Raw genomic sequence first — 18,062 nt, 5'->3', positions numbered from 1 at the left:
TATAATTTTCTTGTCTTTCTCTTTTTTTCATTTAAACCAAACACACTAATAAACTGAATTATAGTAGTATTAATCTAAACGTTTGTATTATATGAGTAAAGGTTTGAATAATAGAATGACATTGCACTAATTTCTGTTGTTCATCCACCGATTAATATTATTGCTTGTATATAATAGACTAAATTCAATGACTGCGATTGTAACAACATTATTCTACTACCGGAGAGGATCTAAACCATGCAGTCACACCGTAGTGGGAGTATATGAACTTTTTTAAGAAAAGGAGGTCAACTATGTCAAAAAAAGATGAAAAAGAAAATGGGATCAACAAATTTTTCAGAACGATTCGTTTTAGGGAGAACTTATTGACCACTTGAATCGGTTGAATTGAGGTTGTTCCTCTAATACATATATTATGTTGAGCAAAACAACAAGACCTTGTTTGGTTGTGCAAAAATGCAAGTGTTCTTTTGTGAGATGACTTTGATAACACTATGCCAATTTTGGTATTCATCCAAAAACAATGGTAGCATTAAACCATTTCGCGTTAAGCCATATATGGTGGACCCTAAGTTTGACTATAGACACTTTTTTTTTGTTGTTGAAGAAACTATATTTGTTCAACCTAATTTAATCAAATGTTGTAGACAAACAATAGTGCCACAGTATTATGATTAGTCGGGTTTTAGCCCTACCACTACAAATTAAAAATCAAACACTTAATTATATCCTTGTATTTTTAGGTAAGTGTAGGGTATGTAAAGGTTAGTGTCATGCACTAATTATCCATCGAAGTATTGCAATTTTTTTTTTAATTACCTCTTTTAACAAATGTTGTTTATCAACTAAAATTGAGTTTAATACAAGGGGATAGACTCACTCACAATATGTCAAACCAAGGTTTGAATACTAGTAAAAGAGATACACATATACTTTAATCAAATTTATGATCACAATCTAGTTACCAATTAACAGTGCCACTAAAGGAGTTGGGGTGTGTGTGTTGAAGTAGGGAAGTGCTTTCATGTAGGACTCAATATTGGTTGGGTTCAGTTTGGCTTCGGACTAAAAATTGTCAAATCGATAAAAATTGTATTTTTTAGAGATTCACATCCGCTCGAATGCAACTGTTGCTCATGATTATTTTTTCACAACCGTTGACTCGAGACTCAACCCGCACTCGACCAGATGCTTCATGTGTTGGCGGTTATGTCAATTTTAAGTCGGATCGCGGGTCCGTGCACATCCCTAATTTGATGATAATTAGTAAAGTGGGAGACATATGATGTTTTGGGAAAACAAGTGGTTGGATGGTAGTTATTTTAAGAATAGATTTAACAAGTTGTTTGAGTTTTCTTTAGTTAAAGATGCTTCGCGGTGAAGCTGACTAGGTTAGGGTGGGATAGGGGTGTGGGCGGTTGGCGCAAATGGCGTAAGAGACTTTTAACTTGGGAGGAGGAGGAAGTCAAAGAGTATACTGCTTTGACGGTTAATGTTTGTCTTACCGTTGATGTGGATGATAAGTGGTGGTGGGCTCTTTGAAACAAAAAAACAAAATCCTATATTGTGCCCGTTTGAATTGGTTTATTTTTTAGCTTATGCAAAATAACTTATTCAAATAATTAAGTTTTTATGCATTATTATAAACTTTTCAATGTAATTTATGAGAAAATAACTTATAAAAATACAATTTTCGTCATTGAAAACTTATAAGTTAACATAAAACTTTATTTTTTGCATAAGTTATTTTCATAAGCTCAAAAATAAACTGAATCCAAACGGGCTAATTGTTAGAAAATAAAATGTTATTTTTTAGATTTTATAAAAATAAATTTCTTAATTGCTTCAAAAAAAAATAAAATAAATTTCTTAAATTTTAAAAATGACAACCCGATTGAATCAAAACAAACCAACATGTTATTCATCACTTAATTTTTATTTTTTTAGATTTTATAATAAAATATTGCAAAAATCAAATTAAAAATCAAATTATATTTAACTGGTTCAGATTTTCTCCCTTCCAAAAACTCAATCAAACCTTGAGTCAAAAAAAAAAAACCCCAATCAAACCTATTCACTACAACTCTACATGTCACACAATATTGATGCTTTGATGCTTACACCATTCCCTAATCATATCAAACCCATTTTCAATTGGTTCATATTTTTCCCTCCAAAAAATCTCAAACCTACTTTTTTTTTGTGGACTCTCAAACCTACTTGTTACAACCCTATCAGTATCACACACAATATTGACACTCACTCACACCATTCTCTAATCACATCAAATTGAAGATTTTAAGCTTTTAATTGGAATTTGTCACACCATTTTGCATAATACATGGGACAGCAGCAGCAGGGTACATAGTACTGCTTCTGAAATAAATTTTTCTGATGCTGAGTATGGGCATACTGTCTAATCTTTACATAACTAATTGCAGCATTCAATGTACCATAGAAACAAAATAAACCTAAGCCTTCAAAATTAAAATTAATTATCACAACCATCACTAGTACAAGTAGTGTATAAGTTGAAAAAGAGAAAAATAAAACAGATTTTAGCATACAAAAGGGAAGTATATGTCTTTGCTTTATCTCAAGGTGATTAACTAACAACTTAATTAAGCTTTGTAGAGTTTCAAGCTTGAAACATTCACAAAACCTCAAACCAAACCCATTTACATTTCCACTCATCACACTTAAATATAAAGGTCAGTACATATCTTCTATAAGAGATAAAAACAAAGACAAAAAAAACTAAGCTTAAAAATGTAAAATACTAAAATTAGTTGGAGAACCACTCCATCTAAATTCAGTAACTAACAAACTCTACAACTACAAGTTGTTACAAAGCTAAAATTAGCTTAAACTAAACAAAGGGGAAAGCTAGCTAAGTTTATGTTTGGATTCATGCCGAGTATGTCACAATCACGACGAACCACTATAATCTTGACATAAGCTACACTTTGGAGCTTCAGACAAAATTACGGTGTTACTGTGATTTTGTCAAACTGGCAGTTGATACAAACATATAACTAAGTAACTGTTTCCTAACATCAAGAAACCAAAATCTAATAAAAAAAGTTCTTAAAGCATATATGCCTCTCATTTCCTATGAAAACCACTTCAAAAGTCCATCTTCTAAAGTGTGATTGTCATGAGCTTATTTTATATGTATCTTGCTATTAACACAAACACACAAAAATCAAACTGAAACATCTGGAAATGTTGTCACCAAGAAAAAGTGGTCCAAATCAGGAGGTACAAAGAATGAAAGTGGTGACCTTCTTAAAGAACAATTTGAAACTACCCTTTGTTTCTTTGGTGCTGGAGGACATGTTGAAATCTCTGGTATCCTAAATTTCTGACCTTTTGGTGTTGAACATGGACTATTACTGTTAGAAACATCAATTACCTCAGAAATTTCCATCTTCTCTTCTTCCCTTGATGAGTTTTTTGACAAACAACTAGAAGGCAAAACATTTGTAATCATCTCTTGTTTTTTGTTCTTCTTGCTGTTTGTTCTTCTTGGTTGTCTTGTTCTTGTTCTTCTAGTTGTTGTTGTAGTAGTTTTTGTGGTCCTTAAGGTTTTGTTTGTTGTTGTTGCTGTTGTTCTTCCAGAAGGGGCCATTTTTTTGAGACAACAAAGAGGGAAAGATTTGGTTTTGGTTATAAAAGAACTTAGTAAAGGTTTGTAGTATAATTGTATAAACTAACATTAACAAAAGCTGCAACAAGATTGAAACTTTTACTAAGAAGAGAAGCAGGGTAAAGAACCAACCACACTTGTATGACACCAACTTAACCAATTGGAGAGTGCTTTTTGGAATAATCAATTTTGACTCAAGTTATAAGGGAAGGACTTGTTTGGTAGAGAAGTTTTTTTAGTAATGATGATTTTTTTTTTTCACTTGGAACTTATATCAAACACATAATAGGCACAAAATAAGGAATCTCCTAGACAGGTTTCTTAAAAAAGACAGTAAATTTATGTATGTGGTTTTTGAGCACCCATTTGAGGTTTTGAAGAGGTGTGCTACAAATTATAATTAAATAAACCTAAGTTTATAATTGGTAATGATGATGACAATAACACTTTGAAAACAAAATCATGAAAGGGATTGTTGAGAGTTAGTAGCATATGAGAAGAGAATAAATAAGTGAAGTGGTGGGTTTTATAGACTCAATTTTAATACTTTAGGGGAAATGAAAATGAGTATGATTTGGAGGAGGGTAGTGATTTATTACACTTTTGTGAGCACTTTTTTAGGGTTATTTTAAGGTTTATTATTACGGGCAGCGGGCAGAGCTGCCCTTAGGAATTAAAGAGAGAGGGAGAGAAATTCATTCAAATATTGGGGACCCTATTGAACTTTATTCATGTATGATTTATGATTACTTCAAATTTTCTAGGATTTTTATAAGTACTAAAAGCATTATTAAGAGTTGGATTAAACCATTCAAAATCTTCTTTTCTTTCTAGTTTTTTTTTTTTTTGTCCAACTTTTCCTTCTAGTTTTAATTTAAGGTAATTTTTCGTTTGGCCTTAAAAAAATGTCACTTTTTACTTAGAAACATATAATATAATGTATTGAGAATTTACCTTATACCTTACCTTCAAAATAAATGTGGGATATCAAGTAGTGGAAAAAAAATTATCTTTTAAGATGAATAAGTGGAAGTACCTGAATTTGAACCTCAATTCTTACAATAATTTGCAATGTCCCTAACAATGAAGCTATGTTCATGTGGACTAAAATTATAATTTTTATTCCTATAAAAAAGGGTTACATGTTTCATCCCTATAAAATTTTATGCGTTAAGTTTTAGTTCATGTTATTTTTTAAAAATTTTAAAAATTGTTTAATTATTCTTAAACTTTAAATTTTGGAATAATTTTTTTTTCAGACATGTTTAGTACTATAAAGAGATTTTTACAAAAATTTTCAATTTTTTAAAATGAGAAAAATTCAATATGAATTTTTTATATTTCAAGAGAGATAAAAATACAAGTAACGAAAATTTTTTGACTTAAAAAAAAAAATCAAATTTTGAGTTTTGCTTTTAGCAACTTCTTATAATAAGATTGCGTGCATAATAATTTTTTAGGGACTAAAATATACGATTTTTTTATAGAAACTAAAAATAGAATTTGATAATTTTTGAACGACTAAAAATTTATTTAACCTTTTAAATTTCGATGCTATATATTTAATTAGGAATATTCATTTTTAATTGATGAAATCTTTAGGACTTTAAATATTTTTAAAATATTAATGTCACCACAAAAATATTTTTTATTCACAAATATTAGCAATAATTAAACACAAAGCCATACATGCCTTGCGTGTGTTTGAAAACATGATTTTCTGCGTGTGTTATCTACTACACTTTGAGTACCAAGGTGCTACATTACATTTCCAAACATGTTGTTAAGCTATTTCATTTGTATTTTTTTTTTTTTTACATTGATCAAAACATGAAAAGTTACGTCGTACGTGTTAAAAAATTGTCCGCAATTTTCAATAGAATGATGTATAAATAATTTTTTACTTTATTTACTTAGAATGTAAATGGATGAGCACTAACTATATTTAAATGATAAATTGCACATCAAAGTCTTGTTATTTGGTCACATATAATTGTAAATTGTTGTACTACATTGGAGGATAAGATATCCATTGCCCGAGGAAATATTAACATGTACTATAGTTTAAGATTTTTACTTTTTCATTGATTCTTCATAATAGTTTAATTTGTGTAGCCACTAATTGATATGTTTGTCTGGTTAATATTTATTTAATTTAAAGGGTTGAAAAATAAGAGTCACAGAGTGTTTGTCTTATAGTCCCATTGTTTTGTCATTTATCCCTAAATCATAGCTTTACCTTATCAGAATCAAACTCCTATATAGTTGTTTTTCTATTATTTTCTCATAGGATCCTAGGAAGGTGTTTTCTACCACCTGCATGGATATTCCATTGCTCCGTTTTACACACATATTCATTCATGTGATACAATAAACAATTTTCATTTACACATTTACCACCAAAGAATTTTTTGAAGTTGGAATTGCATAATTTGGATTATTATTTGGATAAATGCAGGTCTAAAGAGTTTGATGTGAGCAGCTATTGGCAACTATATAGGTTTGCAACGATCGATAATTGGAGAATAAACAAGCAAGGACAATTTATATTTGGTTTACTTTTAGAGAAGGTAAATTAATTAATGGAGTAAAAATTAACATAACCAACAATAAATAAATGAGTTAGTAAGATTTTTGGTCAGTTAAGCAAAGGGTTAGAGGATTGATTCTTGACTTCTGGATATGAAAATAATTTGGTCCTTTCTATTTCTTTTTAAGTGTCGCTATTTGACCATGTGCATTATTCACATAATCTACTTTTAAGTGTCGCTATTTGACCATAATTTTTTTAATAATATATATAAAAACAAATGTTTAGTATGCTTTGTGGTTGCAACATTGTCTGATCTTCTACGTCAGAAAAAGAAGTGTGATATTGTGAAAGTGTTATGTTTAGAAAAGTTCTGGCTAAGGAAAGACTTGATATTTAAGCGTGTCTGTTGTGACTCACCTCTCTTTCCTAGAAACCTACATGATGCACAGTTTATAGTTCGTGTGCAACTGCTATGTCTTATTCAAGCACTATGAAATTTGATATAGAGAAGTTTGATAGAAGAATCACATTTGGCTTGTGGAAAGTACAAGTCAAGAATGTGCTGATACAATCAGGATTATACAAGGTGCTGAAACATGGAGTATGCAGACAAGTGGGAGGAACTAAGAATGTGGAAATTCTAAAATCAAATAAAAGATTACAACTGTCATCTAAACCGACAAGAGAATTATTACTATGTAATTTTTTTTATAATATATAGGCTCTCTCACTCTCACCCTAATATTTCAATACAACCACACTTTCATAAAACAAATATTTAAACTAAGTCAGATATAAGTTTAAAATGTTATTGACTGATGCATATAAAAATAAAGAACTAAGATCTAATATATAGTCTTGTTCTTCCACTTGCTTCACCACACTAAGCAATTTAAGACTTCTCTAATAGCAAATTTTTAACCTCATTAATTCTTTATTTAAGATACCGGACAATGTGTGGCTTGACAATCAACCTCAACAATCTCTAGCTTGATTGTAAGAGTTTAATCTTCCGCTTTCATTGTCTATACCGACAATCATACCCCACTAAAAAGAATACACTTCACTTGGATTTGGACCATTCCAAGAATTTCTTCACGTTGAAACCTTGTTGAAAGGTTATTGTGCAACTCTCATAATTGCTTTTAGGAAGGTCTTCAGCCATCGATACATCTCACATAAATGTCAGTCAATGTTCGTGTGTATATCAGAAATATCATAAGGACGCACTTTATCTTTTAGATAAGATCATCATCATCTCCCTAAATAAGGGAGACGTTGCTAGCACTTGCCTCAGAGTCATTTTCAGATACTGCTCCACCTGAACAATCTCTCTTAACATGTTCAAGACTTTCTACACTTCTAGCATGCCAGATTCATTGCATGAATCTTCTTCTTACCGTTAGCCTCACTTCTAGTTAGCAACATCGATTTTAATGAAGTGCTTTCATCTTTTTTATCCTCCTTTCTTCATAATTAATTTTAGTTGCAACTTCTTCCAACTTCAAACTTTCCTTCTCATACATCAAAACAGGTTTGAGATGAACATCAGAAGCTGGAAGGGACAAAATCAGCCTTAACGTTTTATCTTCATCATTAATCTCAACTTTAATAGATTCCAGCTCGTAAATAATATTATTCAAAGTACTAAGATGATTAGAGATTTCCGTACCCTCATCCATACGTAAATTTTGGAATTGCTCCTTCAAAATCAACCGATTTGGAATTACTATCAATAATATCATTAATAGAGTCAATCACAAACTCACACTATTGTCTATTGCATGAAATTCATGTATGCAATTTAACCATGAGATGCTTTTTTCCATGCATGCATGTGTATCCAATAAAATTGACCATCAAAATATGCAATTTATTCAACACGTTGAGTTCATTCATTCATTCACCATCAGAATGCAACAATACTTCTTGTCCGTCTTGCGACAAATCTAACCCATCTTGCAGCGAGGTTTCCCTCAACACAAACACGACAAACTCTGAAATATTTTATTATTATTATCACTATTAGATTATCAACATTTAAATATCTTGTGCACAAATTCACGATGCACTTATGATTTTGTAGTACTACATACTTCTTTTTACGAGAGATTGTTGATTTTTTGGATTACATTTTTCTTGTTGATTTTGTAGTTCAATGTACGTGAACTTTTTTTTTTGTTTACAATGAGCTGAGAATCGAACTCATGACCTATAACGTACTACCCAAACTCCTCACCGTTAGACCAAACCTAGTGGCTTACCTGAGCCATTTTAGTATAACTGATTTGATGATTGATGGTTATTATACTTATAAATGTTCTGTGGAGTTGCGAAGAAACCATGTAACACCTATCCATATGAGAATCACATGACAATAGAAATAACTTAATTGTGACAAGTACTTACATTTTATTTCTACAACTATTAATTAATTCTTGTTAATTCACACGAATTATCACTGGACACCATCCCAATAACAAACCAGATTCCATCATGTGTAAACCATGAATGTACACAAGTTTTCTAGTATTATTTACTAATGTTCTGTATCTGTGCAAAACAATGTACTAGCTAGAACGAAAAAATTAAAAACTGCCGTATGAAAACAAAAGACATGATAGAACAAGCAATTATAAAATTTGTGTCCTTTCACTTTTTTATTTGAACCTTGGAAGAATCCGAGGGGGTTGTCCCTACAATGATAACAAATGAGTTAGTATGGCCTATCGAAAAAAACAGTGATGTGTTATTATCACTCTACTAGAAAGAAAAAAATATACACAAATAAAATATTCCATTGTACTTTCTCCGCCCTTTTTTTTTTTTTGTTGATAAAACTTTCTCAGCCCTTTAGAATAATGAAAACGTAGTGAAAGAAAATAAAAAATTTAAAAAGAGTGTTAGTCACACTTTAGAATAATTAGAAAAAAAAAGATCCAAAGGCTAATTGCAACTTATATAAAACAATATTATTTGTGAAACTCATAATTATTACAATAAAACAATAGTAATAGTTTTAACATATTCACATTAACTTTTAATATATGAAGAATGTTAATATGTGCCGTTAAGGCACATGTTAATATGACCCTTAAAATATTACTCCGTTAGTTCTTAATAACCTTAAAATATTATTTTCTATACAAGACTCAAAAATCAAATGCATAATCACTTGTTTAAAGAGTTCAAATCTTTTAGCACTTAAATAAATTTGGTATGAGTGTAATAGTTTTATAAAATCATCTTTATTTAGCATTATGGGCTAACTATTCTCATAATTGCATAGTAGAGTATACAGTACTAATTTTTAGTACCAAAAAAAATAAAATAGGAGTATACTAATTATTATTTTTTGACAAAATATACTAATTTTTTTAAAATATAAGTTTTGGGTGAAGAAAATTTAAAACAGCAGCCAATTTAAATTGTATTTTCCTAAAATGAGTCATTTGAAAACAAAACACATTCTTCAGACACACTATTATAAATAAAAAAGGGCCGGATACTGAGTTTTCCGAAAAAGAAAAAAAAAAAATCTATTATAAACAAAAGAAACTAATTTCACAGATTCAAAAATGTAGTTATGTGCAAAGAATATTTTAGATTTTATCAAGAAAAAAAAAATGTCAAATTTACTAAATGTTAGCAAATGCTAGTAGTAAAAAATTGTGTTTGCCTAACATCTCTATTGGACCAAACAAGTTCATAGGTTAGTCAACTAAACTATAATGTAATTGAAATGACACTTTATACTGTGAATTAGGGATACGAGTAATTATGCAACAAGGTTCATAGGCATTCAAATTCAAAGGCATTTAACTGAACAGTAGATGACATTGCAAATTAAGTAGACCCCCCCTTATTGTACCTATGGTAAAACTAGGATGATACTGAGAAGTTTACTGTGAGAAATAACAGTTGAGATTGACAAGCATATTGATCTAAAAATGATGATTTATATAATGAAGGGAAGGTTGTTTTTTAAAATGATGCAATTCTTAGAGACAACTAAAAACATCAGAGTTGAATCTGCTGCTCTTGAGGAAGTTACAACTTACTACATATAATTAATCCTAGGAGAGTCTACCTTTTGGTTTAAATTTCAATATAATTAATTCTACGTTCAACTAATTAACCAAAAAGAAAAAGAGAACTAATTACTCACTAGAATAGCTAATCATGTTATGAAGTGATTAATGATTGATCACAACATCAAAAGATTTAACACATGGTTTATTGATGCATTTATCCGCGAAAGATTTCTTAAAAATCACACCCCTCCGGATTACTATATCTAGAACTGTTTTTCTCGTGTCTAGATGGATAAATCCAGACAAAACAATGTTTTTCCCATTGGAATGAGTAAATCCGGATGAACACGGTTTTTAAGAGTCATAGGTGGGAGGGGGAAGAAACTCCCTAATATATTCCTAGCCCTTGATTGAGAGTGAATGCCCCAGATTATGCAATCCACATTTACCGCATTTGCCTTATCAACAAACATTCACCTAAAAACAAGATCTAAACAATTTTACGTTGTGCCTGATTTCGCAGGGAGGGAAAGAGACTTGGTACTGGACGACCGACCAAAAAAAAGTTCCATATAATTCAATCTTGTTCTTCACACTAATTATCAGCACACTTTAAAAAGCGCATATTGATCCTAAAACAAATACAGTGATAAAATATCTCCTCATGCAAAATCGTCACAATTATAAGATCAACCTAACAGTTATAAATATGAAAGAGCAAATGAGAGAACCCACCAAGCAATCACCGTCCTCTTGTAATTGCATCTTCCATATCACCAAGTGACGAGGGGAATAGTTCTATATAGCGACTCCCAAGTGTCATTCTATCCTTTGCCATGGCTGCTTTTGAATCTTTAGCATTTTCAAATTCCACATAAGCCTCCCCAGAAGGTCTACCCTCTGAATTCATTACAATATGAATAGAATCCTCCGATAGCACAAAATCCTTGAAGAACTCCATTATGTCATCCTTATTAGCAGAAAAAGGTAATCCCCTCAGTCGCAACACCCCTGTGTGCTCAGCTGAATCTTTCCCTTCATCATATGATTTAGCTCGGGGAGCACTTCGACGAGGTGAACCACCACGAGCATCTGAAACCTCATTTGCAATTGCCTTGTAGTATTCCTGCCTCTTACTTCTGAAAACTTCAACGTATCTTCTACCTATGTTCTGCCTGTTTCTTTGAAGAGCAAAGTCGACTTGAAGAGGATACCCCAAAACACAGAAGCCTTCTCCAGAAAACTTGCCACCTTTGTGAACAAAAAGAACATCAACTATGTCTAGACCATGGAAAAACTCAGCCACATCAGCTTCAGTGCAATCAAATGGAAGTCCACGCAGCCGAACAACAGGGAACGGCGGAGGAGGGGGAGGTTGGCTGACATATCCATATGGAGATGGATTGTACATATAACTGGAACCTGGGGAACCATAGAATGAAGATCCTGCATCAACGGTCCGCTGACGTTTTGATGCCATTTCCCGTCCATCACCACCATCAGCAAATTTACTGAAATTTCATTAATAACCAAAATTGAAGTCAATAAGATTATCATTATAGTCAACAAACATTGTATATTGAAGCAATCTAAGTTTGATTTTAAAAATTTCAGTAATCATTACAATCTACTCAAGAGTCTAGACATCTATGATAAAATAATTAGAATTCATACAACCGAGACAGGAAAAGAATCCTATCCCAAAAATATTCAGGTTTGAAATTTGAAATACAGACAATTAGATGTAAGTATATGTATACAAAGAGTCCTTCTGAATGCGGTACACAATTAAATCTAATAGCAAAAGAAGATTGAAACTAGAATGACGACAAAATTGAAACATCAAAAGCAATGTTAACATATGATATGACCATTGTCAGTTTGGATAATGGACGAGAATAAAGACACAAGTTATTTTTTCTTCGGTCATTCACACTGGAGAAATATGTTAAGACATGTCACAAGACAAACAATTAGATGCCTCCAAAGTAGTAACGATGGATATCAGTACATCAATTATGTTATCCTCCATTCTGTAATTTGATCAACAATTAGATAAACAGACAACAACGATTAAACTTAGCAGAGAGGGGAAATAAAGAAGTCAAACAACTAAAATTAGCAATTATTACAAAAGGACCACTAAAACCTCCTATCTTCAAACAGAAATACAGAATAAAAACTAATCTATGGAGATAATAAAAGTTCAAGGATTTAGCTATGCACCTACTAAAAAAATAAAGAAGTACGCAATAAATCAGTGAGAATAAACATTTGTTACATTAGCATACCGCTTTTGAGCAAAAAATGAGTAAAAAAAAAAAAGACGAGAAAAAGATTCTTCTAAAAAGACAATGAAATCAAATTATATTGCACTAAAAACAGTATAAAACATTGCTCTTATAAAAAACTAAATAGCATATAGAAGTGCAAAGTACACAAGTAACCTCTCATTTAATTCAATCTCAACATGGATCATAACAGTTACACTCAAATTTAGGTCTAATTTTATTCTAATGGCACCTGTTATTATGCAATACATATCCAATCTAAATTAGAAGATAAACTCGATCAATTCATTAAGCATCCTACATAACAATATCGAAAGCATCAACAGACAAAGATTAACACCAAAGTTAAGAAAAACTTACTATATAATTATAACGTATTCATTTCCATTAAATATGAAGCATTAGTCAACAAAAACTCTTTCCATTATACCCATAGATGCAACTCAAAAAGTAATCAACTGAGCACATCCTTTAACTTCCACATATGAATATGCTCCTACCAACTTCTATTTAGAGTTAGACTAGATATTTGGCCCGCAGCGAGGATGAAGCAATCTAACGGTTCTATTCATTTAAGTAAATAAATATCATAAAGCAGCAAAGAACACATATCCCATAGTCACAAACAACTAAAATCCATTACGAAACTTAGGAAAACACAACTTCATAAGCACGTTATTGTCCAAGTAAGTCTCAAACTATGGTCCCAACTGATGGTTGTAAGTTTTAGGTTTTCAAATGCATTTTGAAAACAAAAAGTATTTCAAATGCATGCTTTATAAGTTTTCAAAAAAAAAAAAAAAAAAAATTCTAGTCTTTCTATGACGGCGACAGAGCAGAGGGTTACATAGCAGTGAAGACAATGGAGGGTGCCAGACAATGACGACAGAGGGGGGCTGATGGCAGTGTCAGAGGAATGACGAGTAGCAGCAACTGCACTGGAAGGTGTTCGGCGTTGGTGATAGCGCTAGAGGGTGCCACGGAATGGCAACGGAAGGTGCCAAGCGATGCAAACAGCAGTGGCGTGTGTCCAGAGTCAGTGACAGTGGTGTGTCATGAGCAGTGGCAGTGGTAGAGGACGCCTAACAAAAGTGGCAGCACCTAGGAAATTATAAGGTTGGCAGCTGAAAACTAGTGTTGGTTTTGATATACCGCAAAAACTGAAACTTAAAACTGAACTAGTTTTGTTTTTCAAAAATCTCAATACTTAAACTAAAAACCGACCCAAATGTGCCCAATGCAACATAGTTTGTTTAAGCATATGGCATAACTTACATTTGGATGCATACAAAATGTTTTATACATCGAATCACTGTTATCCTAAATGATTTTTTCTAAGTAGCTTACAGTGGTAGGTTTGCAGCAGTTTAATGTAACTGGCTTAATCATGAATTGACAACAGTGTTGAACATGCATTTTTAAAATGGAAAATAAAATTATAACACCAACTTTGCATCGTTTTTCATGTCTTTACAACACTTTCATTTACCAAACATGGTTAGCTATATGACCAAGTCAAGTTTTGAGAAGATGTATGCATGGTAAATGTCCCTTTCTTAGAGGCTTGTCCTAATCTGCTTAATCACTCAACTCTGCATAATTTACCATCCAAAAAAGTTATATTCTTCCCTAGATCCTCCTCATTTAAAATGGGATTTTTCACTTTCATAAAACCAATAAGCTTTAAATTTAAACAATGGAGAATGAAATGCATCGTAATTCCTTACTAAACGACTATTCTCTAGAAACAGAAATTCGAAAGAAAACGGGCACTGATAGAACCCTGAAAGTAGCAGCAGAAATTAAAGGAACAAAAACAGTTCAGTAATAAAATGAAAACGTGTATTATTTCTGAAATGAAGTGATTACATAGGAATGAGTATGCCTACTGCCCCAACCCCGAGCTAAGATCCTTCAGAGAACAACAATTCTGAAATGAAGATATTTCAGAAAAATGAGTATTCCTACCGCTGCCTAGAGCAAAGCCCCTTCAACAACATCCAAGCATTATCCCACTAAGTGGGGTCAGCTACATGGATCAAATGACGCCATAGTGTTCTATCATATCCCTATGCAACTCATTAATTTCAAGATCTTTTTTAATAGTTTCTCTTATAGGTTTTTTAGGTCTTTCACTGCCACTAATGATTTGACTACCCTCCACCTAGGTACTCTGTTTGCAGAATCTAAAGGTCTTCTCTCTACATGCCCAAACTGCCTAAGCCAAATTTCCACAATCTTTTCTACAATAGGTGCTACTGTTAAGAGTCTCACATCACTTGTGAGATGGTTTGAACATGGGCTTATAAGTATAGTCAATTATCACCTTACAAGCCGGTGTTGTAGGGTTGAGTTAGGCCCAACCCATAATTTCTAAGATGGTATCAAAGCCTCTTCCAAGATCCGTTGGGCCACCTGCTATAAGGTTTCAGCTATCAGACCACCGACCATTTATATTCACGCACCAAGCCCAATAGTGTAGGGCGTGAGGGGGTGTGTTAAGAGTCCCACATCCACATCGGATGTGAGATAGCTTGAACATGGGCTAATAAGTAGAAGCAATCCTCACCTGACAATACGGTGTTGTAGGATTGAGTTAGGCCCAACCCATAATTTCTAAGAGCTACCCAACTTTCTCTCCCTCTCAGATGTTGTCATTTCTAATCCTTCAGAGAACAAAAATGCTCTCCATCCATATCTAACACAATGATTCTCCCAGATGCATAGATATTCTCTTCTCCCGTTTATATAATAGACTCAACTTTCCTCTATCTCTCTCTCCGTGTAACTAACTAACTCTCCCTCTTACCCTCTAAGTGGACCCTGACTTGACATATGGACCTATATCAAGAACTTATCCGGCACAGATTATTGACAACAAATGTGTCCCTCCTTACAAACCCAGAAAGACAACATAAAGAACCATGACAATGTTAATACAAAAACTAAGACTTGCTCAGGAAGTGTAGTGTTCTGAATGCAACAACCAAAATTAAACTTACAAAATTCCAAATCTTGTCATCATAATATTAAAAAAGATGACCTGTTACACTTGTTTCTATGCATCAATTATAAATCTTTATTGACATAGTAATACTTAAGTAAATCACTACTTATCACTAGACACTCTAATTAACACGAAAATGATATTTTTAATATTCTTTTTCCACTTTTGATTAAAAATAGGTTTGAAAATAGTTGGAATTGCATAAAAGAATCTAAACTATAACAGAAAAAGAGAATTAAAACACGTAATTAGATGAGATAATGAATTAAACCCTAAAGATTTGAATCGAAAGCAAAATACAACAAAAAAGCCCCAATTTGGATTAGGGGAAACAGAAAAGTGAAGAGAGAAAAAAGAAAGGAAAGGGAGAAAATAGGGTTACCCTCTGTAAAGCATTGTAGAATAAAAATTGAAGTTTGAACGAAGATGGATTGGAGAGTGATTCGTAGCACAAGATTCTGCTAACGCTCACAACGATGTGCTCTGTCGCGGTTGCCGCGCCGTGGTTACCTCTCCCACAGTTCGTACTTCGTACCCACTTTATTATATTTATTTTTTTTATTTACATATTTATACTTAGAGAGAAAAAAATAGATGCATCAACATTTACATTGACACGATAAAATAATTTTATACCGAGATCTAATTAGCATTTGTATTTTGCTAAACTATATAGATATTTTAAAATTAGTTGTATGACATGTTATATTAATAAGTTTTTATTGGATGATTGTGTAAAACAGTTTTACATATATTATTGGTGCGACCATGTTTATGAAACTTTTATATTTGTCTTAATTGCAGTTTTGGTTTCCTATTTTGATCGCATTGCAAAATTTGTCTCCCTTTTTTAAAATTTGACAGTTTTGATTCCCTTATCATAATTTTAACTATAAATTGGCAATGTGATGTATTTCATAAAGTTAATTTAAAACAAATTGTATCACAATATTTTAGACAAAATATATGCTAGGGAGACAAAACTGTCGAATTTTAAAATAGGGGACCAATTCTGCAAAATAGGAAAAATAGGGGACCAAAACTGCAATTAAACCTTCATATTTATATTGGTGAACATTCTAGTACACATCTTATTTGAATATGTACTGGTATGGTGTTGAAGTAGAAAATTCTAATATTTCCACTTCACTGAGTGTACAAGTACATATCCAAGTAAGAAATGTGTACTGAGTTCACAATTGGATGGTTTGAATTACATATTAATAAAAATTAAAAATTGTTACAATAAAATTTCTTATTTATGATACGTTAGTTAGCAATTGGATGGTTCGAGTTACATATTACTAATAAAATAAAACTAATTGTGTATAATTCCGGACGTTGATTTAATATTAAACGGTTAAAAATGTAAATTTGTAGTAGAGTCATCCCAAGGGCCACATTTATATTATTAATTTATAATTTATTTATATTTTTTTAACAAAAATTTTGAGTGAGGATGGTTTCTACGTTAAGAACTTTTTATTTATTTATTTTATAATGTCTGCATAAAGAACTTAAAATCCAGTGGATTCGAATGGATTGTTCACAGTTAAACTCTATTACACATATTTATTAGACCTGCGGCTGGTAGAGCTTCAAGATGCTCATGTGCTCGAGGCCATTCAGCGGTTTTGAAAAACGGATGTTCCTTTGAAAGTAAATGTTTTCGGTTGAAGGTTATTATTAAACAGATTACCAACAAGAACAACTTTTCATCACTGCGGTAATTTGACTAATCATCATGAATTATCATGCGTCTTTTGTTTTCAACAAGCTGAGGACAAAAAACTTTTTTTTTCATGTCCTTTTAGTAAGGGAGTATGGAACAAAATTTTATCTTGATTAGGGACATCTTTACAAACCGGAGTCGAAGGTAGAGATCATTTTCTTTATTTGGTGATTTGTTCAAAATGAAAGACAAAGGTCGTGTTCGGTACTTGGTATGGTTGGCAACCACTTGGAATATTTGGAATCTTCGCAACAAAGTAATTTTTAAGGGCAATATACCGGATGTTTCGTCGTTATTGGAGACAATCAAACTTCACTTTTGGTTGTGGTTCATTAGTCGGTATGGGCGTAGGACTTGTACTCATTTTCCTTTTTGGTGTTTAAATTCTATGTCTTGTATTCTAAGCACTTAATTTAGTGCTCTTTGTTGTAAGGGTTTGAGTACCCCTTTTACTCCCTTATAATAAATTTTTGCTTATAAAAAAAATGAACAATTATAAAATATTCTTTTACTTACTCTTTCAAAGAGGCTAGTGAAATCTTTTCAGAGAAAAAAAGAGGTTAATGAAAACTATTATTAGATACTCCATATACAATAAGACATATAAAATTTTCTAATAGTATGTTGTGAGCTAAACTTGGTTGGTAGAACATTACCTATTCACTTATTCATCTGGTGGAATTTTTAGCCACTAGTTGGCTTAATCACATTTTTGAATTCTCTATTTTTATGGATTAAATATGTTTTTAATCCATACATTTTGCCCTATAGTTAATAATAATCCCTATATTTTTTTTATGGTAATTTTTTTTTTCC

The 18,062-nt window shown here is 31.9% G+C and overlaps 2 protein-coding genes across 2 annotated transcripts; both read right to left on the bottom strand.

The window, feature by feature from the left end:
* Positions 1-2,556: 2,556 nt before the first annotated feature.
* On the bottom strand, positions 2,557-3,957 carry LOC123918466 (cyclin-dependent protein kinase inhibitor SMR13). The gene has a single exon (XM_045970528.1). The coding sequence runs from the start codon at positions 3,629-3,631 to the stop codon at positions 3,206-3,208; it is 426 nt and encodes a 141-aa protein (XP_045826484.1). The 5' UTR covers positions 3,632-3,957; the 3' UTR covers positions 2,557-3,205.
* A 6,803-nt stretch (positions 3,958-10,760) lies between these two features.
* Positions 10,761-16,113, bottom strand: LOC123913960 (heterogeneous nuclear ribonucleoprotein F). The gene is made up of 2 exons (XM_045964903.1): positions 15,897-16,113; positions 10,761-11,727 (listed from the first exon to the last, which is right to left on the bottom strand). Exons 1-2 carry the CDS (start codon positions 15,908-15,910, stop codon positions 10,959-10,961), a joined length of 783 nt encoding a protein of 260 aa, XP_045820859.1. The 5' UTR covers positions 15,911-16,113; the 3' UTR covers positions 10,761-10,958.
* Between the last annotated feature and the right edge of the window lie 1,949 nt (positions 16,114-18,062).

The sequence above is a fragment of the Trifolium pratense genome, linkage group LG3 (assembly GCF_020283565.1).
Source record: "Trifolium pratense cultivar HEN17-A07 linkage group LG3, ARS_RC_1.1, whole genome shotgun sequence".
In the NCBI taxonomy this organism is placed as follows: domain Eukaryota; kingdom Viridiplantae; phylum Streptophyta; class Magnoliopsida; order Fabales; family Fabaceae; genus Trifolium; species Trifolium pratense.
The sequence above is the reverse complement of the archived record's forward strand: the minus strand, read 5'-3'. Positions and strand labels throughout refer to the sequence as shown.